This window comes from Muntiacus reevesi, chromosome 11 (assembly GCF_963930625.1).
Source record: "Muntiacus reevesi chromosome 11, mMunRee1.1, whole genome shotgun sequence".
Taxonomy (NCBI): Eukaryota; Metazoa; Chordata; class Mammalia; order Artiodactyla; family Cervidae; genus Muntiacus; species Muntiacus reevesi.
Window position 1 is genome coordinate 67,000,090 of NC_089259.1, and position 22,690 is coordinate 67,022,779.

The window sequence follows — 22,690 nt, forward strand, 5'->3', positions numbered from 1 at the left end:
TGGTACATATATACACTGGGTCAGGGGAGGGGGGTGCTTCCCGGGTAGCTCAAACGGTAAAGAATCTGTCTGCATTGTGGGAGACCTGGGTCTGATCCCTGTGTCAGGAAGAACCCCCGGATAAGGAGATGGCATCCCACTCCAGTATTCATGCTTGGAGAATTCCATGGACAGAGAAGCCTGGAAGGCTACAGTCCATGGGGTTGCAAATAGTTGGACATGACTGAGCAAATAACACACATATTCACTGGAATATTACTCATCCATAGAAAGGAATGAAATTGGGCCATTTGTTGAGATGTGGATGGACCTAGAGTCTGTCATACAAAGTAAAGTCAGAAAGAGAAGAACAGAAAAAAATACTTGAATTAATGCATATATCTGGAATCTAGCCTCTTCATGGATCACTGCCTTATCATGACAAAGGGGCTTGCATAACTCTATGAAGCTATGAGCTATGCCATGGAGGGCCACCTAAGACAGACAGGTCATAGTGCAGAGTTACAACAAAATGTGATCCACTAGAGGAGGGAATGGCAAACCACTCCAGTGTACTAGCCATGAAAAACCCATGAACTACATAAAAAGGCCAAAAGATAAGACATCAAAAGATTAGCTGCTAGGTCAGAAGGTGTCCAATATGCTACTGGGGAAGAGCAGAAGACGACTACTAATATCTTCAAAGAGAATGAAATGGCTGGGTCAAAGTGGAAACGACGCTTAGTTGTGGATGTGTCTGGTGGGGAAAATAAAATCTGATGCTATAAATAACAGTATTGCATAGGAGCCTGGAATGTTAGGTGCATGAATCCAGGTGAATTGGATGTGGTCAAGCAGGAGATGGTAAGAGTAAACATTGACATCTTAGGAATCAGTGAACTAAAATGGATGGGAATGGGTGAATTTAATTCAGATGATCATTATATCTACTACTGTGGGCAAGAATTATTTCAAAGAAATGGAATAGCCCTCATAATCAACAAGAGTCCAAATGCAGTTCTTGGGTGTAACCTTAAAAACAACAGAATGATCTCAGTTCATTTCCGAGGCAAACCATTCAACATCTCAGTAATCCAAGTCTATGCCCCAACCACTGATGCTGAAGAAGCTGAAGTTGACCAGTTCTATGAAGACCTAGAAGACCTTCTAGAATGAAATGCAGAGTTCCAGAGAATAGCCAGGAGAGACCGGAAGGCCTTCTTCAATTGACAATACCAAGAAATAGAGGAAAACAACAGAAAGGGTAAGGCTAGAGATATATTCAAGAAAATTGGAAATATCAAAGGAACATTTCATCTGAGATGGGCATAATAAAGGACAGAAATGGTAAAGACATAATTGAAGCAGAAAAGATCAAGAAGAGAAGTAAATAATACACAGAAGAACTGTACAAAAGATATTAATGACCTGGATAACCACAATGATGTAGCCTCTCACTCAGAACCAGACATTCTGGAGTGTGGAGTCAAGTGAGCCTTAGGAAGCACTGCTGCCTATAAAGCTAGTGAAGGTGATAGAATTCCAGCAGAGTTATTTAAAATCCTAAAAGATGATGCTATTAAAGTGCTGCACTCAATATGTCAGCAAATTTGGAAAACCCAGCAGTGGCCACAGGACTGGAAATGGTCAATCCTCACCCCAATTCCCAAGAAGGGCAGTACTAAAGAATGTTCAATACACCAGACAATTGTACTCATCTCCCATGCTACTAATGTTATGCTCAAAATCATTCAAGCTAGTTTTTAGCATTATGTGAACTGAGAACTTCCAGATGTTCAACCTGTGTTTAGGAAAGGCAGAGGAACCAGAGATCAAATTGTCAACATTTTCTGGATCATAGAGAAAGCAAGGGAATTCCAGAACAACATCTACCTCTGTTTCATTGGCTAAGCTAAAGCCTTTGACTCTGTGGATCATAGCAAACTGTGGAAAAGTCTTAAAGAGATAGCAATACCAGACCATCTTACCTGTCTCCTGAGAAACTTGTGGGTCAAGAAGTAATAGTTAGAACCCTGTATGGAACAACTGATTGATTCAGGATGGAGAAAGAAGTATGACAAAGCTGTTTGTTGTCACCCCATTTATTTAACTTATACACAGAGCACATCATGTGAAATGCCAGGTTGGATGGCTTACAAGCTGGAATCAAGATTGCTGGAGAATATCAACCTCAGATATGTGGGTGATAGCACTCTAATGGCAGAAAGCAAAAAGGAACTAAAGAGCCTCTTGATGAGGGTGAAGAAGGAGAGTGAAAAAGCCAAGTTAAAACTGAATATTAAAAAAATTAAGATCATGGCATTCAGTCCCATCACTTCATGGCAAACAAGGGGAAACTATGGGAGCAGTATCAGATTTCCTCTTCTTGGGCTCTAAAATCACTGTGGATGGTGACTACAGCCATGAAATGAGAAGACAGTTGCGTCTTGGCAGGAAAGCTATGACAAACCTAGATAGTGTATTAAAAAGCAGAGACGTCACTTTGCTGACAAAGGTCCATATACTCAAAGCTATCTTTCCAGTAGTCATGTACAGATGTGAGAACTGGACAATAAAGAAGGCTGAGTACTGAAGAATTGATGCTTTAGGACTGTGGTGTTAGAGAAGACTCTTGAGAGTCCCTTGGACAGTAAGGAGATAAAACCAGTCAGTCTTAAATGAAATCAACCCTGAATACTCATTGGAAGGACTGAGGCTGAAGCTCAAGCTCCAGTATTTTGGCCTCCTGATGCAAACAGCTGACTCACTGGAAAAGACCTTAATGCTGGGAAAGGTTGAAGGCAGAAGGAGGAGAGGATGACAGAGGATGAGCTGGTTGGATGGCATCACTGATTCATAAACTTCGGCAAACCCTGGGAGATGGTGAGGGACAGGGAAACCTGGCTTGCTGTAGTCCGTGGGGTTGTGAAGAGTTGGACATGACTTGGTGACTAAACAACAACATGGAATCTAGGAAAAATGGTACAGATGAACCTATTTGCAGGGGATGAATAGAGTTGTAGAGAATAGATGTTTGGACACAGAGTGGGAGTGGGGAGATGAGAGAGACTGGGAGATTAGGACTGACACATACACACTACCATGTGTGAAACAGACAGCTAGAGGGAAGCTGCTGTGTAGCACAGGGTGCTCAGCTCAATGCTCTGTGATGACCTAGAGGGGAGGAATAGGGGGAAGGGAGGTCCAAGAGGGAAGGGATATATGTATACATATAGCTGATTTGCTTTGTTGAATAGCAAAAACTAACACAACATTGAAAAGCAACTATACCCCAATAAAATAAAATAAATAAATAAATTAAAAATTGAAATATCCTTACAGGAAATGCTTGTACAAGCTTTCTACAAAGAGTAAGTTATGTAAAAATCCACTCATTGAAATTTGGTATTTATTTTATTGATCACTTGATAAGAAACTTGAATCTACCAGCTGTTCACCTTCTAAATTGGTGAACAATGAGGGCTTAAAGAAGAAAGGGATTCTGTTACACATTCATATAGGATGGTTGACTAAGGCAAATGCCTGTTGATGGAATTCAGGAATTTAAGCAGCTTTCAGAATGTAAATAACACTGATGTGGCAGCTGAATGGAAAAAAGTAGTTGATGGAATATATATTGCCAAAGTTATTCCCACTCTATATAGCATTGTGAATTGAAGAGATGTTTGGAGGGCTATTTTAATTTTTATATGCATAGTAGTACTCACTTATGTCATTGATAAGACATAAATTTAAATGATTATATTTATTTACAAATGCCTTGGGGTTTATAAAATAGTGAGAGATTAGTTTAGATTTTCTTGTTTACATTATCTCATGTCAAAATATAATTTGTAGTTTCTTACAGTTCAATTATTTAAGAGATTGTACACTTGCAACTTAACATGGTCTTTTCATACTGTTTATAGCTACTTGGGCATAGAAGTAGCTAGTTTATTTTTATTATTTTAAATTTTTATTATAGTTGCTTTCTAATGTTGTGTTAGTTTCTGTTGTACAGCCAAGTGAACCACTGACATATATCGTATCTTTGAATTTCTTTTCCATTTAGGTCACCACAGAGCATTAAGTAGAGTTCCCTGTGCTATACAGTAGGTTCTTAAAAAGCTACTTAACATGGAAGTAAATTTCCTTGATCATATAGATCAAGGTAGATCATGTCTCCTTTTCCCTGTTAATTCACATGCTGGTAGCAAAGCATTGCAGAAGGAAATGGCAATCCACTCCAGTATTCTTGCCTGGAAAACTCCATGGTTAGAGGAACCTGGGGGCTACAGTCCATGGGGTTGCAAAGAGTATGACATGAGTGAGCAACTAACACCTTCACTTTCACCAAAGCATACCTTGCTTTTAGATTATGGGACATGTTGTAAATAAAGAGATTTGAAATGTGGAGAAAGAAAGATCAGCTACTTGTATAATTATCTTTCTTATAAGTTTTATTGGAACTTGTAATTGAATTAGGCAAGCCTAGAGTGAAACTGTAGTTTACACTTATTTTTTTCCCCTGTGTTATTTCTATTTAGTGAGAGGAAAACAGTGATTTTTACACTTTTCTTTATAAATGTATTTTTGAAAGCATTAAACTCTTAGAGAACATATATATATATATATATATATATATATATATATATGTTTTTTATTCTGTATATATATATATATATAAGTTTTTTATTCTGTATTCTATACATGTAAACCTCTATACAAATTTTATTTATAGAATAAAATACACAGTATCTTTTTAAACTGCCTGCCATGCTTTAGCATGGTTGAGGATAAGACAGAGATCTTGTGCTGAGTGATGTTTCTCTATTTCAGGGTTAACTGTGTCTACTGTCCTTTTTGGCATCACACGGTCTCTGTTGGTATTCTACATCCTTGTTAATTCTTCACAAGTTTTGCACAACAAAATGTTGGAGACCATTTTAAGATCTCCAGTATTGTTCTTCAATAGAAATCCAATAGGTAAGTTATACACCAAAATTTTTAGTGAATATGTCTTGTTAACACATTAAGTGCCTGGTTACATTTTCATATTTGAAAATGGAAGATATGCTTGGAAGAAAATCACTGTGTATGTTTAGTCATTTTCTACAAAAGCTTCACTGGTAATTTTTCCTGCCAGAGAAAAATCTGAATATAGGAGCATATAAGCTTTTATTCCAATTAATGCATGTCTGTAAAAATGCATGAATGTTTACTTTGCAGGATGATTTAGGAGTCCATTTGTTATGTGGCATATGAAACACCTAACAGATGATGTAAATGTGTTGAAATGTTTCTGACTAGTCGTTGAAACATTGGCTGTGTTACATAGTGTTAAGCTAACTAGGAAGGACCATCTTCCAGGAATGTCTCTACAGAAGACAGGCTGTGTGTTTCTTTCATTGCCCATCCATCTCTGGGACCACAGAGCTCTGACATGTGCCCATATTTTGAGTTTTACCTAAATGGTAATGTAAGATTAATTAAAATACAAGATCAGTGAAGTGTAAGCATCCTCTTCAATAAAAGCAACCCTCTAGTTTTACAGTGGACTTTGGTTACATTTAAGTGGTCTTGTGGTTTATAGCAGGTGGATCTTCAGTGTTAAGAGTGTCTCTGAAGGGTTCCCAGTGGTTGCTTCCTTCACCCTGAGGCCTTCAACCTGTCTTGCTTTGGAAGGTAGCCTCCTGACCTGGGTTTCTATAAAAAGTTAGTTCATCAGCGTACATGCCCCCTCTGTTCAGTTGGTTAGACTTCTGCTTAGGCCCAGGATGGCTTTGTTTTCGCCGGTGATGATTGATAGGGCCTGTTGAGGCAGGAATGTGACTGGAGAGAGGACAGCAGTAGCATTGGCCTGGCCACCAACTACCTGTGTGATCAAGGCCAAAGTAGGTAGATACTACTGGAGGCAAATCTCCAGGCAGGATGTTGTCATGGTTACAAGTATGGACTCTGGAGCCAAGTTCCTGGGTTCAGTCCTAGTGCTAGTTACTAATAGTAGTAGCCAGTTATAGTTATGTTAATACTTATATGCTAGTTATTTAATTTCTCTGTGTCTCAATTTTCTTACCTATAAAATGAGAATACTATTCACACACTTACCAATATCTTGACATTGTGGGCATTAAGCACGTTAATACATTCACAGCACTTAGCACAGGGTCAGTGCCTAATGAACCTCAGTGAGGATGACAGTATGGTGTCTGGGAACTTCTCTCCTGTGAAATGGGAATAATCGCTGCCCATCCTGTTTCACAAGACTGTTGTGAGGATTAAATAAGACTGTTTAGTGCAGCATCCTGTGCAGATTTATTCAACCCATGTTGTTTAGTTCAGTCACTGTGTTGAGCACAGGATGGTAGACTGCAGAGGCCCACACAATCTCATCTAATTATGAAGCTGGAGTGAGGAAGTGATTGGAAGAGTCTTTGCTATTATAGCTGTGAAGTCTCTCTACTTTGCCTGTTAAAGTGAAAACTACAGTCACAAATTTGGGAGCATCAAGTGGGACTGTTATCAGTTGTCAGTTATTATTTCTCTTATCACAGCCTCTTGAGTGCTTGTGACCATTGTTAACCAGGCTTTTGATGACCTGTTGGCTTCTCCGGATGCTGATTTATTATTTAAGGATTTGGGACCAAGTTTAAATCTTTAAGATCCCTAATCCTAGAGCAGCAGGCATACCAGTGTGTATCTTGTCTCCCCCTCCTGTGTCTGTTATCAGAACTTCATCCCTTCAAGAAAATAGAAGCCCAAATAAGCACTGCAAAGATAGGCCCAAAGGTTTAGGGGCATCAGTTATTTACTCTTTTAGCAGTATATTAAATTGAACTCTCCTCTGTGTTTATTTTCAAAAGTAGAATTTTTAATAGATGATTTATGGTGGTCTTTGTTTCTGGTATGTGATGGCATGAAGAGAAAAACCACATAGAGTGGTGTTACTTGTTACCAAGTTCAAGCTCACTCTGCTTGCCTCACAATGCCAGTAAGTCTTACAGACGATGTGTTAAGGCAAAGAATAATGACTTTATCTGGAAACCTGGCAGACCGAGAAGATGATCGACTAATATATCAAAATAACCATCTTATAGGGGTCTGGATGCCAAGTTCTTTTACAGAACATAGGGGAGAGGAGGCGAGGAAGTAAAGTCAAAAGGCCATTTATCTTGCACAATAAGAGGGTATTTCTTCTGCAGCCATTTACAAGTGGTGAGGGTCAGATTGTCTCCCTGTGAGCTGATAAAAGCCACTTTAGTTTAACATTCAGGCAGGAGGGCAGTGTTCCCTGACAAAAGCAATGCATAGCAATGGTCAAAGAAACAGATCCAGCATGGAGTCAAAATTGACTCCTCCCTGTTACAGTTTCTTTGATGTGCACTGTCTGGGGCCAGTGTCCTGTACTTTCTCATCCTGAGTCTCCTCTGGGTGCACCACCCTTGTAGGGGTGGCTGCAGAGTCCTGATGGCTGCAGCATCCTTTGTTTAATGATGTGACAGGTGACATTTTTAGTTCACACCAGATCTTTACCAGAAATTCTCATATTCTCAACCTTAAGGATATACTATTATTGTGGGTTCTGAGAGGGGAAGTAAAATCAATAAGTGATTCTTGGCCATTTAGTAATATTTCAGTTTTCCTGCCTACATCCCTCTGGTCTTCTTAGATGCTTACTCGTAAGTCTGTGCTTGTCACACCTGGTATACTTCTGAAAATAATGGCTTATTACCCCAGTAGTAAACTTACAACTTGGAAATGGCCACAAGCATAATTTCTCAGTATGTGAGCTGCTGTGAGCCATCTGGAGGGAAAAATAAAATTGCAGAGAGTTTATAATTATGTTTATTTAACAAGTATCACTTGGCAAAATTAATCTTGATAATTAAAGGAAAATTGGTGTAACAATTAGGATTAACTTAGGTATTTTGCAACTATTTACCAATTTAGCACTTGGAGTAAGTCTTAGATAGGATGGATCTAAAGGGAGAGAAGAGTCTCAAATCCACCAACCCTTCCTCTTACTGCCACAAGATTCTCCCATTCTTATAGAAATCAGGACTCAATTTCAATTCCCCACCCACTGCCATTTGGTGGTATTTTTGTTGCTCTTTAGGTATCATCCAATTTTGTCTTTCTTTTTACCACTGACATTGGCTTATTTCATATGAATTTGTAATACATTAAATTTGTTGTTGTGTTACCACTAAGTCATGTCTGACTCTTTTGTAGTCCCATGGACTATAGCCTGCCAGGCTCCTCTGTCCATGGGATTTCCCAGGTAACAGTACTGGACTGGGTTGCCATTTCCAACTCCAGGGGATCTTCCTGACTCAGGAATTGAACCCCTGTCTCTTATGTCTCCTGCATTGGCAGGTGGATTCTTTAGCATGAGCCCCTAGGGAAGCCCAATATATTAAATATTTAATACATGTACTTTTAAAAAAAGATTTATTTATTTTTAGTTGCATGGGTCTTTGTTGCTGCACATTGTGGTGGCTTTTTCTGCTCCAGAGCTCAGGCTCTAGGCACATGGACTTCACTAGTTGTGGTGAACAGGCTTAATTACTCTGTGGCATGTGGAATGTTCCTGCATCAGGGATCAAACCCATGTCCCCTGCACTGGGGACACTGTATCACCAGGAACGTCCCTAAATACATATACTTCAAAAATGTTGTTTTGATTTGTTCATGAATTATTTCTCTTAAAGCTCCTATCTGAGGAAATGAGTAATTTTTTGTATCCTATTCTTGCAGGAAGAATTTTAAATCGTTTCTTCAAAGACATTGGGCATATGGATGAGTTGCTGCCCCTGATATTTCAAGATTTCATCCAGGTAGTGTACCAGTCCTGCCAGAGTTCTTGCAGGGAAGAGCAGAGTGCCCGTTTCTCAAGGATTTTTCACAGGGACTGGAGGTGGGCTTTTCCCTGATGATGTGTCCTGTTATCTTCCATAAGAGGCTGTGTTTCTGAGAGAAAGGTGTGTGGTGATTGGGAGGCTGAGTTAACATGAATAACAGCTGGGGCAGGAGTAGCTACAGAGTCATATCAAGGTTGGCCTGAAGCAGGAACATGCTGGGTAAATGGTTCTCCCTTAGCCTTCCAGTTGTCTGGTGTGGATTCCCATTACTGTGAGCACATTTCATAACAGAAAGACAATCACCTCTCATGGAAAGATAACCTAGATTAACTAACTTATGCATTGTATTGGGCTTCCCAAGTGGCTCAGTGGTAAAGAATTTACCTGCTAATGCAGGAGATGCAAGCGACGTGGGTTCCATTCCTGGGTTGGGAAGATGCCCTGGAGAATGGAATGGCAACCCACTTCAGTATTCTTGCCTAGAAAATTCCATAGACAAAAGAGCCTGGTGAGCTATAGTCCATGGGGGCTGCAAAGAGTCGGGCACAACTGAGCACAAGGATGATGCATTGTATTTTCACAGAGGACAATTATTTGCTGCACCATTTTATTTGGATAAAGCCAGGTGTGGTTACTTACAAAGAAAATATTGGTTCAAACTAAGGTGAAAATAATACTTTAACAAGGACAATGTTGTTTAGTTGCTAAATTTTGTCTGACTCTTTTGTGACACCATGGACTGCAGCCCATCAGGCTTCTCCGTCCATGGGATTTCTTAGGGACAGATACTGGAGTGGGTTGCCATTTCCATGTCCAGGGAATATTGCTGACCCAGAGGTCAGACTTGTGTCTCCTGCAGTGTAGCCAGATTCTTAACACTGAGCCACCTGGGAAGTCCAGCAAGTTTAACAGAGAGCATCTTTGAAGATATGAAGGCTTTTAAGACAGTAATTCGATTATGGTATCAAAGTCATCTCGGAAAATGTCGTTTGTTTTTCTAGACAGTTTTTCTTTTCACAAGCTGATTGCTCTGTCTTAAGGTGCCTTATTGCCAAATTCAGACTTAGATTGAAGAAAGTAAGGAAATCCACTAGACCATTCAGGTATGACCTAAATCAAATCCCTAATGATTATACAGTGGAAGTGAGAAATAGGTTTAAGGGACTAGATCTGATGGACAGAGTGCCTGATGAACTATGGATGGAGGTTCATGACTTTGTACAGGAGATAGGGGTCAAGACCATCCCCAAGAAAAAGAAATGCAAAAAAGCAAAATGACTGCCTGAGGAGGCCTTACAAATAGCTGTGCAAAGAAGAGAAGTGGGAAGCAAAGGAGAAAAGGAAAGACATACCCATTTGAATGCAGAGTTCCAGAGAATAGCAAGGGGAGATAAGAAAGTCTTCCTCAGTGATCAGTGCAAAGAAATAGAGGAAAACAATAGAATGGGAAAGACTAGAGATCTCTTCAAGAAAATTAGAGATACCAAGGGAACATTTCATGCAAAGATGGGCTCAATAAAGGACAGATGGTATGGACCTAGCAGAAGCAGAAGATATTAAGAAGAGGTGGCAAGAATACACAGAAGAACTGCCCAAAAAGATTTTCACGACTCAGATAATCATGATGATATGATCACTCACCTAGAGCCAGACATCCTGGAATGTGAAGTCAAGTGGACCTTAGAAAGCATCACGACCAATAAAGCTAGTGGAGGTGATGGAATTCCAGTTGAGCTATTTCAAATCCTAAAGAATAATGCTGTGAAAGTGCTGCACTCAATATGCCAGCAAATTTGGAAAACTCAGGAGTGGCCACAGGACTGGAAAAGGTCAGTTTTCATTCCAATCCCAAAGAAAGGCAATCCCAAAGAATGCTCCAACTACTGCACAATTGCACTCATCTCACACCCTAGCAAAGTAATGCTCAAAATTTTCCACCAGGCTTCAGCAATACGTGAACCGTGAACTTCCAGATGTTCAAGCTGGTTTTAGAAAAGGCAGAGGAAACAGAGATCAAATTGCCAATATCTGCTGGATCATCGTAAAAGCAAGAGAGTTCCAGAAAAACATCAATTTCTACTTTATTAACTACACCAGAGCCTTTGACTGTGTGGATCACAATAAACTGTGGAAAATTCTGAAGGAGATGGGAATACCAGACTACCTGATCTGCCTCTTGAGAAACCTGTATGCAGGTCAGGAAGCAACAGTTAGAACTGGACATGGAAAAACAGACTGGTTCCAAATATAAAAGGGAGTACGTCAAGGCTGTATATTGTCACCCTGCTTATTTAACTTATATGCAGAGTACATCATGAGAAACACTGGGCTGGAGGAAGCATAAGCTGGAATCAAGATTGCCAGGAGAAATATCAATAATTTCAGATATGCAGATTACACCACCCTTATGGCAAAAAGCGAAGAACTAAAGATCCTCTTGATGAAAGTGAAAGAGGAAACTGAAAATGTTGGCTTAAAGCTCACCATTCAGAAAACTAAGATCGTGGCATCCAGTCCCATCACTTCATGGCAAATAGATGGGGAAACAGTGGAAACAGTGTCAGACTTTATTTTTGGGGGCTCCAAAGTCACTGCTGATGGTGATTGCAGCCATGAAATTAAAAGACGCTTACTCCTTGGAAGGAAAGTTATGACCAACCTAGACAGCATATTAAAAAGCAGAGACATTACTTTGTCAACAAAGGTCCATCTAGTCAAGGCTATGGTTTTTTCAGTGGTCATGTGCAGATGTGAGAGTTGGACTATGAAGAAAGCTGAGTGCTGAAGAATTGATGCTTTTGAACTATGGTATTGGAGAAGACTCTTGAGAGTCCCTTGGACTGCAAGGAGATCCAACCAGTCCATCCTAAAGGAAATCAGTCCTGAATATTCATTGGAAGGACTGGTGTTGAAGCTGAAACTCCAATACTTTGGCCACCTTATGCAACGAGCTGACTCCTGGTCTAGGAGATGGGCATAGCTTCTAGGAGGTGACCTTTGATCCAAGATGAGAGGGAAAGGCCCCTGTGGATGGTGGGGCAGAAGGTGTTAGTGGAAGCTAAGTTCCTGTGTGGGACCCAATCTTTTTCTCTATCACCAGCTGAGAGGGGGAAGGAAAGGGGCTGGAAGGTTCTTGTTCAGCTGTGTAAGTGTACCTGTGTTCAAACTAATTTTTTATAATTTTGCTTATCCTTGTTGTATTTGATAAATCTTAGAAAATTCTTGATCATTTTTATTTTTATTACTTCTAAAGTGTTTACTCCATATACGTTCCATCATCTAATTTCTTCTCACTCCCTTAAATGAAATTTCAGACAATTTATTTAATATTTTGTGACAGTGATGCCAAGTGTGCCTAAGGAAAACCCTGGGTTCTGTGTAGTGGTCCGCACTGCAGGACAGTCCGCCCCCTCAGGTGATGTCACTCAGAGACCACATCCCAAGAGAGCGACGATCATGAGTTTGTGCACCATCCTGTACACTGACTCTCACAGCTACCAGCCTGTTCAGTCACATTATATAAGTGGTCACTCACAATATATAAGTTATTGGGCAAATTTTAGCTGTTCACCTTTTCAAAGGATGAAGGAAAGCAGCATTAAAAAGTCAGTTTATGTGGTGTGATTGCACCTGATAATCATTCATGATGCCAACAGCTTTAAAGCGTGTCAGCACAGAGCCCCGCCGTCTCCCTTTCCAAGCCCCCATCCCAGCTCTCCCTCTTACCGTCTCCATCCCACAAAGCCACACTCTCCTTTCAGTAAAATGGAGAAAATAACACCCACTTCCTAAGTTTGTTGAAAAGATAAAAGGAAACTCATTTTAATATTATTTTTGGCATAACATCTAAATGCATTTTGAGCACTAAATAACTATTTTTAAAATACCACCTGTGTGTTTTAGGTAAGAGAAGTAGTTTGATGACTGTGGTATTTGTTGTTGTTCAGTTGCTAAGCATGTTCGACTCTTTGTGACCCCATGAGCTGCAGCACACCAGGCCTTCCTGTCCCTCACTATCTCTTGGACTTTGCCCAAGTTCATGTCCATTGAATCAGTGATGCCATCTAGCCATCTCATTCTCTGCCACCCTCTTCTCCTTTTGCCTTTGGCAAAGTAGCATTATGTTGCATTGAAGTTATTGTCAGAGACAGTCTCAAGGCCCATAAATATCATCTCATGAATTTGTACCACAGAGATTTTAGATTTGTAATCCTTGAAGATTTTGATGGACACTTTCTTATGTAGACTCACAGAATAAAAATCAGTTGTTTCAAGATAGACCGCTGAGCATTAAATACTTCAGAGTAATGTTATTTTCATACAATTTGCCCAAGTCCCAAATAACACTGAGCAAGAAGTCTCCATTATCTACAATTCTTGTCATTGAAATCATCACCTTCAAGGAGTCTTCCTACTGCTAAAACAAGTGAAAATGAAGGTGAGATGAGGAAGTTAGGTTTAGGCATTTTACTTTTTCAAAAAAAAAAAAGTGTTTGGGACTGCTCTGAGCGTGTGAACTTACACACAGCTGCTCTCAGCAAAATACAGTAATTTATTGAGGAAAACTAAGTTGCAAAACGCTTATTCCCCACACATCCCTCATTCAGGGGGGAAAAAAAAATTCAGCAGCTTGGCAGAGTTGAACTGAGTCTTCATGTCCTTTCATGGACACAAAGGGCTAATCCTGAGGGCACTTGAGTCACCAATGTCGGCCGTGGTGGGACCACCAGGGACCGTGTCATTCCCTCCTCAGCACACACAGAACACACTGACTGCAGTTTTATGAAGTGAAAATGCAAAAGAAAGAGGAAATGTGAAGGAGGTGTCCTCAGTCATCCTTTCCAGAGAGGGGAGCGCAGAAGAACAGGCTACTGCATCTGGATATTGAGAACGAAGCCTGAGACTCAGTGTAATAGGTTATTATTATGGGTCACTTGCTTTTATAAAAGCAAAGAGTGGAACTGCCTTTACTTATCTCAGCAGCACTGACCCTTGCATTTCATTGTGTAGAGATATCAGGGTAAGTGTGTAGAGAGTATATCACCCTTTCCCACTGAATAATGAGTTAGTCATTTTGAGATTTCTTTGGTGTGTTGATCCCTTCCCCAACCCCTTCCTCAAATCCTCCTTGGGGATGCTTATTTTTAATATATATTTAATATTAGTCCTTTGTGAATATTTTCTTCCAGTCAGTGGCTTCTCATTTATATCCTTAGTGGAGATAAAGGTTTAATTTTGATGAAGTCTAATGTTTACCTTTTTTTTTCTTTCATAGTTGATGTTTTGTATCCTAAGAAATCTTACATACCCTTAGGAATGTGAAGATACTTTTCTGTGTTCTACTTTTTTAGATATTGATGCATCTTGCACTAATTTTTTTGCACTAATTTTTATATGTGAAAGTAATTAGTGGTTGAGTTTTATTTTTTCCAATTATTCTGTATCTGTTTGTTAAAGACTTTTATGCATTGGATTAAGGAAATCTGCATCCATATAATTTATTTTGTTCCTCAGTAGTTGCAGATTATGCCAATATTTTGATCCTTATACCAATACTGCATTCTTAGTTACTGTACATTTTAATAAGAGATGAAACTCATAGTTTAAATTGTCTAACTTTGTGCTGCTTTGTCAAGGTTGCTTTGATCATTCTGGATTCTATACTTTTATGTGTAAATTTTAGAAGCCTTTCAATTTGTCTTTAAATAAAAGCTGAAAATTTTATTAATATTTCCTTTTAGCTGTAGAATATTTGAGAAGTCTGAGTTTTAACAGTGTTGGATCTGCAATTACTAATATATGTATCTCTCTGCTTATTTAGGTCTTCTTTAATTTTAGAAATATTTTGTAATTTTTAGTGTAGACATCTTACACTTCTCTGGTTGTTTATTCATGCATATTTGCTTTTTCATAGTATTATTGGATTGCTTTCTTAAAATTATTGATTCATTTATTTTGGATACACTGGGCATTCTTTGCTATGAGTGGGCTTTCTCTAGTTGCAGTGAGAAGAGGTGACTAGTTGCTGTGGGTGGACTTTTCATTTTGGTAGCTTTTCCTGTTGCAGAGCATGGGCTCTCGGGTGCATGGGTTTCAGTAGTTGTGGCATACGGACTTAGCTGCTCTGCACATGTGGATTCTTCCCAAACCAGGGATCAAACCCATGTTCCCTGCATTGGCAGGTGGATTCTTAACCACTTGGACCACTAGGGAAGTCTTGTTTCTGATACCATTATTCACTTGCTTGTTGCTAGTCTATAGAAATGTAGTTGATTTATTTGTGAATTAACTTTGCATTGCCTGGAGTCAGTAGTGGTATGTTTTTATTTATTTATTTTTAATTCTATAGTTTTTGTCCATATGAAATCATGTCAGCTGTAAATAATGACAGTTTTGTATCTTCATTTCCAATATTTATGACTTTTATTTCCTTTTCTTGATTTGTTGTGGCTAGAGTTTCCAGTTAGTATTAAAGAGAATTGGTTAGATTAGATAACCTTGTATTCTTAGGGCAAAATCTTTCAGTAATTTTTTATTACAAATAATTTAATTGCAATTTTTTAGGTAGATATCTGTTATCAGATTGAAAATGTTTCTTTTAATTCCTCAATTGCCAAGAATTTTACTTTTTTTAAAAAATGAAGAATAGGTATTGAATTTTAACAAATATTTCTTCTACATCTCTTCAGCTGATCATATGATTATTTATCTTTACTCTTTTAATGTGAATTATAGTGATTGGTATTTGAAAGTTAAACTTAACATTCCTGGAAAAGACTTTACTTGGTCATAATGTAGCATCTTTTTTTATGTATTGATGTATGTAGTTAGTCAAGAATTTTTGTACCTATTGCTCATGAAGGATATTGGTCTATAATTTGCTTTTTCTAAAATATCAACATATTTTCTTAAAATATGTCGACTTTTGTTATCAGAAGTATGTCAGTCAGTTTAGTCACTCAGTCATGTCTGACTCTTTGCAAACCCATGGACTGCAGCACACCAGGCTTCCATGTCCATCACCAACTCCCAGAGTTTACCCAAACTCATGTCCATTGAGTCAGTTATGCCATCCAACCATCTCATCCTCTGTCGTACCCTTCTCCTACTGCCCTCAATCTTTCCCAGCATCAGGGTCTTTTCCAATGAGTTAGCTCTTCGCATGAGGTGGCCAAAGTATGGGAATTTCAGCTTCAGTATCAGTCCTGCCAATGAATATATAGGACTGATTTCCTTTAGGATGGACTGGTTGGATCTCCTTGCAGTCCAAGGGACTCTCAAGAGTCTTCTCCAACACCACAGTTCAAAAGCATCAATTTTTATGAATCCTCATGAAAATACATGGGACATATTTCCATTTTTAATGGTCAGTTTAATGTCAGCTTGACCAGACTACATTCCTCACTTATTCAGTCAAAAGGTGATCTGTGTGTTCCCCTGTAGGTATTTTGTAGATGTGTTTGAAGTCCATAATCAGTTGGTTTTGAGTAGGGACAAAGCCTCCCTGAAGTAAAAAGAAATTCTGCTTGTAGAGAACAGTATCAGCTCCTGCCCAAGGGTTCCAGCCTGTCCTTTGTAACAGGTGACCCTGAGGATTTTGGACTTGCCCAGTCAAGTTAGGTTGTGGAATATTATCTTTTTTATAATGCTAGACTCAGTTCATTGGAATGTTGTTTAATATTCCAAGATAGTTTGGCTTGCAATTTTTCTTTCTTTTAATGTCTTTATCTGGGTTTTTTGGTCATGATAATGCTGAACCCTGGAAAAGTACCCTGGAAAAGTTTGGTAAAACTTTTCTGCACAATGTTTTTGTGAAGCCCTCTGGACTTACAGTCTTTTCTTTGAGAAATTAAAAAATTATGTATTCAGGGAATTCCCTGGTAGTCCAGTGGTCACGACTTGGTGCTTTCACTGCTATGGGTCTGGGTTTGATTGCTGGTAGGAAAACTAAGATCCTACAAGCTGCACAGTATGGTCAAAACAATAAAATAAAGTAAAATTTAAAAAAGGATTCAAATTCTTAAATCAATATGCAGTTATTCAGATTTTCTATGTCATTATGTTAGTTTTGCATGTCATTTTTTAAAGACATTTGTCCTTTACATTAAAATTTAAAAATTTATCTGCATAATGTTTATTATATTCCCTTTGTAATGCTTATGGTATCTTTTGTATTAAAATGAAAGCTATAGTGTTAGTTCTCCAGTCATGTCTGACTCTTTGTAACCCCATGGACTGTAACCTGTCAGGCTCCTGTGTCCATGGAATTCTCCAGGCAAGAATACTGGTATAGGTTGCCATTTTCTTTTCCAGGAGATCTTCCCAACCCAGGGATCAAACCTGGATCTTTCCTATTGCAAGCAGATTTTTTACAATCTGAGCCACCAGGGAAGCCCAATCTTTTGTGTTATCCTCTTTTAATTTGTGTGAATTGTAAGTTTTCTCTTTTATTTTTTTTCTTTTGGAGTTTGTGGTGATTTCAAAGAACCATGCTTTGTGTTTGCTGATTTTTCTGCTTAGAAGTTAGTTTTCTTTTTCATTCAGGACTTTTGTCATTTAATTGCTCAATTGTGCCTGACTTTTTGTGACCTGATGGATTGTAGCACACCAGACTTGCCTGTCCTTCACTATCTCCCAGAATTTGTTCAAATTCAGGTCCATTGAGTTGATGATGCCATCCAACCATCTCATCCTCAGTTGCTCCCTTCTCCTCCTGCCCTCAATCTTTCCTAGCATCAGGGTCTTTTCTAGTGAGTCAGCACTTCACATCAAGTGGCCAAAGTATTGGAGCTTCAGCATCCAATCTTTCCAGTGAATAATCAGCATTGATTTCCTTTGGAATTGACTGGTTTTATCTCTTTGCTGTCCCAGGGGCTCTCAAGAGTCTATTTTTTTTCTTATTTTCATTCTTCTACATACTTTAATATGCTGTTTTTTTTTTCTTTTATTTATAAGATGGATTTCGAATCCCTTGACTTTTAGCTTTCTTAAAGACTTTTTTCTTTTTTAAAAACTTTTTAAATTTTATTGGAATATGGTTGATTTACAGTGGTGTGTTTATTTCAGATGTACAGCATAGTGATTCAGTTATACATGTACAAATATTCTTTTTTAGATTCTTTTCTTATAAGATTATCACAGAATGTTGAGTAGATTTCCCTGTGATATACTTTTATAGTGCTCTTCTTTTTAAGGTTTACCTTGTTAAATTATCAAATAAGAGGACTCCAGACTTAAACTTTGTATTAACATTGAACCCTGACAAAAGTGGAAAGGAAACTATTGATCAATGAGATACACTAAACATGAAAGAAGAAATACATCATGTTTCCCTAAAACTTCCTGTTGTGCTGGTTAGCAAACTGTGAACCAAACCCCACCATTCACTCTTCAGTGGAGTTATCTGTGACTCTCAGTTGAGAGTGAATTGAAGGATACCCAGGTCCCAGAGCTGGTATGGTTGTGAAAAGATCCAAGGCAGCCAAATGAGGGATGAATAATGTGATTAATGTATCCCAAGCAAAGGCCAGGATTAGAAAAGCTTAGTCTTAGGGTTTGTACTTGTGTGTATATGCGTGTCAGTCACTCAGTTGTGTCCGATTCTTTGCAATATCATGGACTGTAGACTGCCAGCCTCCTCTGTTTGTGGAATTCTCCAGGCAAGAATAATAGAGTGGGAAGCCATTCTCTTTTCCAGGGGATCTTCCTGACCCAGGGATTGAACCCTGGTCTTCCTGCATCGCAGGCAGATTCTTTACCATCTGAGTCACCAGGGAAGCCCTATCTCAGCACAATATTGGGCTAATGGGATTTCTCCTCCAGGTATAGATTGTCATTCTCAGCCAACTGAAGAATTTTTCTGAATTGTGAAAAATTACTATTTTCTCTCAAGTGAAATATTTCATCCAAGAATTTTTTATTTTATGTGGATTCATAGACTTTAGATAGAATTCCCCAAATGGTGTGGTCCAAATGGGAAATATATAAAAATAGTGATTTGCCTTATCTAGGGAGTATCAGGACTTGGGTCACTTGCTTCTGGGTCAGTATGCTTGTTTCTATATACCCATCACTGTCTCTGTTCCATAATGTGACAGAGGTGCAGAAACACTGGCCATGGTGATCTGGTCCATCAGATGGGCCTGGAATCCAACCAGCTGGGGGGAATTGTGTGTGTAGCTTGAATTGGGCTTTTTGGAATTCCTGGGAATGTAGAAGAGAGAAATGAGGTTGGCTTCAAGGAAGGGATTTATTGTGTGTTTATTGTACACTAGAATCTTTTGTTTCCTTCTTCAGATGTTGACTCTTTGCTTAGATACTATTTTCATCTTCTACAAACCTCTATAAAGGGTTTGAGATGGCTGGCAATAAAAGATTCACAAATGTATATACATATAAAAGTAAAAGTGCTCAGTCATGTCCAACTCTTTGGGACCCCGTGGACTGTAGCCTGCCAGGCTCCTCTGTCCATGGAATTTTCCAGGCAAGAATACTGGAGTGGATTGCCAGTCCCTTCTCCAGGGGATCTTCCAAAACCAGGGATTAAACCTGGGTCTCCTGCATCACAGGCAGATTCTTTACCATCTGAGCCACTTGGGAAACCAACATGGTGTGTGTGTGTGTGCGTGCACACGCACACGCGTGTGTATAATAAAGTTGTTAGAGACATCCTTTTTGAATTGCTTTAAAATTTAGGGCCATGAAATCTGGACCTAACTGCAGAGTTTCTGAGAGCATTAGTAATGGGTCTTCAATGGGTATCTAAGGAAAAAGCATTGTCACAGCTTCCATGGAGCCCTTCATTTTGATCTTACCTCTGCCTCTCAGGTTACCTGCCAGGCTGGGTTAGTCATAAAAGGCCTCACCTGGAATGGTTTAGTCACTCAGTCTTGTCTGACTGTGTTTGACCCCATGGACTCTAGCCTTCCAGGTTCCTCTGTCCATGGGATGTTCCAGGCAAGAATACTGGAGTGGGTTGCCATTTCCTTCTCCAAGGGAACTTCCTGACCCAGGGATGAAACCTGGGTCACCTGCATAGCAGTCAGATTCTTTAATCACTGATCCACTAGGGAAGCCACCTGGGGAGACCCAGATTATTGAAATGGATGAATGTTGTCCATCAAATGATGCAAGTCTGCTAAAAACCAGTAATTTGGATTTTTTTATAATTAACATTTTAGTAGGTTTTTGTTACAAAGAACAATGGCAAGCCAAGTGACGTAAAGGCTAGACATAGAAGGAGCTGGAAGGACTCCTCCCCATGAACATGAAGGTTGTAGCCTGGTAGGATGTATAGTCAAGCCAGTGGCTATAAGAAATTGTTTTCTAATAGGCCTAATAGGAGGGAGTCAGGCAGCCCTGTTTTTCTCCACTTATGATTAGTATTTATCCCTTCAGGACTCCATCCTCTTCACTCTGAGTTTTCTTGTGATACCACAGCAGAGGCAGGGAGAAACAGGGAAAGCACATGTGTCTCCATCCAGATCATGCAGTTTGGTTCCCAAGGGCTCCTGCCCACACAGTCACAGTTCTGGTTGTTTGTTCCTCCTGCCTGCAGCTGGGGCTCTGAGATTCCCTGAGTACAAACTGCTCCTCTCCTTCTCGGATAAGCAATACCTTCCTGGGAAACTGTAGGACAATCACTTACCCTGCCAACCTCATATTTCTTATCTGTAAAGAACAACCAGTGTTAACTCAGACAAGCATCTCAACCTTCTCCTCCCAGCTCCATTTTGGTCAAAATTTCGATCAACTGTGATTACTGCCTGCAAATCATTCATACCATTCATTCTATTTGTTAAACAAGCCTGTAAAATCAGTCATGAGTCTTAGAATTGTCTAAAAATATTCAGGTATTCTTTCCTGTGTTTCCCCAGCACCCTGTGCAGATCATCATGGATTTGTATCCACCTGAGATCATAAACTTCAGAGGCCTTGACCCAGACTGGGTGAATCTGCAAGTCCCTACCACCCCATCCCACTTTCATAGCAGGCAGACACTAAGTGTTGATTGCATTCTTATTGTCTGATACTGTCCTCCAGGGTATCATACTTTTCCTGATAAAGATGGATGCTTAAATCAGCATCAACCAATGATTTCATTTTCTATTCTACCTGCTATCTTTTGTAGACCAAGATCATTTCCCAAGAGAATATCATCTCAGGGGATAATGTGATGATTAAGAGAATGTTCATGGAACTCAACACAGGGCCTTACACACAGTACACACATTGTAAATGGAATCTGGTGGTGTTATAATTATTAACCTTTGGAATGGGCATTTTAAATACTTAGTATAATGATAGAAAGATGGCTGTAAGTTGGGGGCAAGCTTAAATATGTCATCAAGGCTCATGGCATGGGTTTCCCAGCTCCGTGACTTAGGCTTTGCAGTCTCCATCAAGTTGCTTTTCCTCTCCCTGTGCCTCACTGTCTCCATTTGTAAGATTAGATAATACTGATACTAGATATGTTACACTGAATTTGTAATTAACCACTTCTTTATCCCTACATGTATAGCTGAGGTGTCTGGATTCCTCATCTGTGATATATGCTCACTCATCTCTCTAGTAACACCTGCTGACTCCTGATTGATTGAGATGCAGCTCCTACTCTCTGAGCCTCAAATAGTTTCATCTGTTAAAAACAGTAATGCCTACCTCAAAGGGCTGCTGAGTGTATCACAAGAGCTGATACCTACTTATCAGAGTGTTTGGTGCATGCAATAAACATCATGAGGACCACCTATAATTTAATTTTTTTTGAAAGGAAAAGCATTCCCCCTGTTTCAACAAGTTTCAAGGAAAGGAGTTTAATCCTAACAAATCAATAAAATTATCTTTGAAAAGTATCCTTGACATGAAGGCCTCTGTATTTTCACTATTTCAGACATTTCTACTTGTGATTGGTGTGGTGGTCGTGATGGTGGCTACAATTCCTTGGACTGCTATACCTGTGATTCCACTTGGCATCATTTTCTTTTTTCTTCGGCGATACTTCTTAGAGACGTCACGAGATGTGAAACGCCTGGAATGTACAAGTGAGTACCAGGGCACTCAGGTTGGGATGGCAGTGCAGGCTGTCTTCCATTCATACTGCAATTAACCAGACCCCTGAAATTCTGCAGACTGTTCTGTGGAATTTCTCACTGTTAATATTAGGTGATTGAAAGTTGGCCTGTGAGAGTAGGTTTGGCCCTTAAGGCAAATGGAGCTGGCAGCGGGTCAGCTGCACTTTGCATTTTAGCCCTAAAAGGACGGATGTGAGCACCATGAGGACAGGGACTATTTCTGTCTTGATCACAACATACTTCATAACACAGAGTATCCACTCTATTAATACTATTCTTGAAAGTATTTCATTATGTTGGAACTATTGTAGAAGGAAAATAGAGAACTTTTCTTCAAAAGAAAGCTGAGCACTGAAGAATTGATGCTTTTTTTTTTTTTTGGCTGCTTTTTAAATTTAATTTAATTTTTTAGTAATTGTAGTTTAAAAAAAAAAGAATTGATGTTTTTGGACTGTGTTGTTGGAGAAGACTCTTGAGAGTCCCTTGGACTGCAAGGAGATCCAACCAGTCCATCCTAAAGGAGATCAGTCCTGGCTGTTCACTGGTAGCACTGATGTTGAAGCTGAGACTCCCATACTTTGGCCACCTAATGCGAAGAGCTGACTCGTTTGAAAAGACCCTGATGCTGGGAAAGCTTGATGGCAGGAGGAGAAGGGTATGACAGAGGATGAGATGGTTGGATGGTATCACCGACTCAATGGACATGAGTTTGTGTAAACTCTGGGAGTTGGTGATGGACAGGGAAGCCTGGTGTGCTGCAGTCCATGGTGTTGCAAAGAG

At 39.4% G+C, this 22,690-nt stretch overlaps 1 protein-coding gene across 1 annotated transcript in view; it reads left to right on the forward strand.

Moving 5' to 3' along the window:
• The window catches only part of LOC136144263 (ATP-binding cassette sub-family C member 4-like), a 141,589-nt gene that overhangs the window by 68,913 nt on the left and 49,986 nt on the right, over positions 1-22,690 (forward strand). The window contains exons 19-21 of the mRNA XM_065902012.1: positions 4,819-4,965; positions 8,737-8,816; positions 21,730-21,880. Coding sequence (XP_065758084.1) covers positions 4,819-4,965; positions 8,737-8,816; positions 21,730-21,880 — 378 coding nt within the window. The remainder of the gene's footprint in view (positions 1-4,818; positions 4,966-8,736; positions 8,817-21,729; positions 21,881-22,690) is intronic.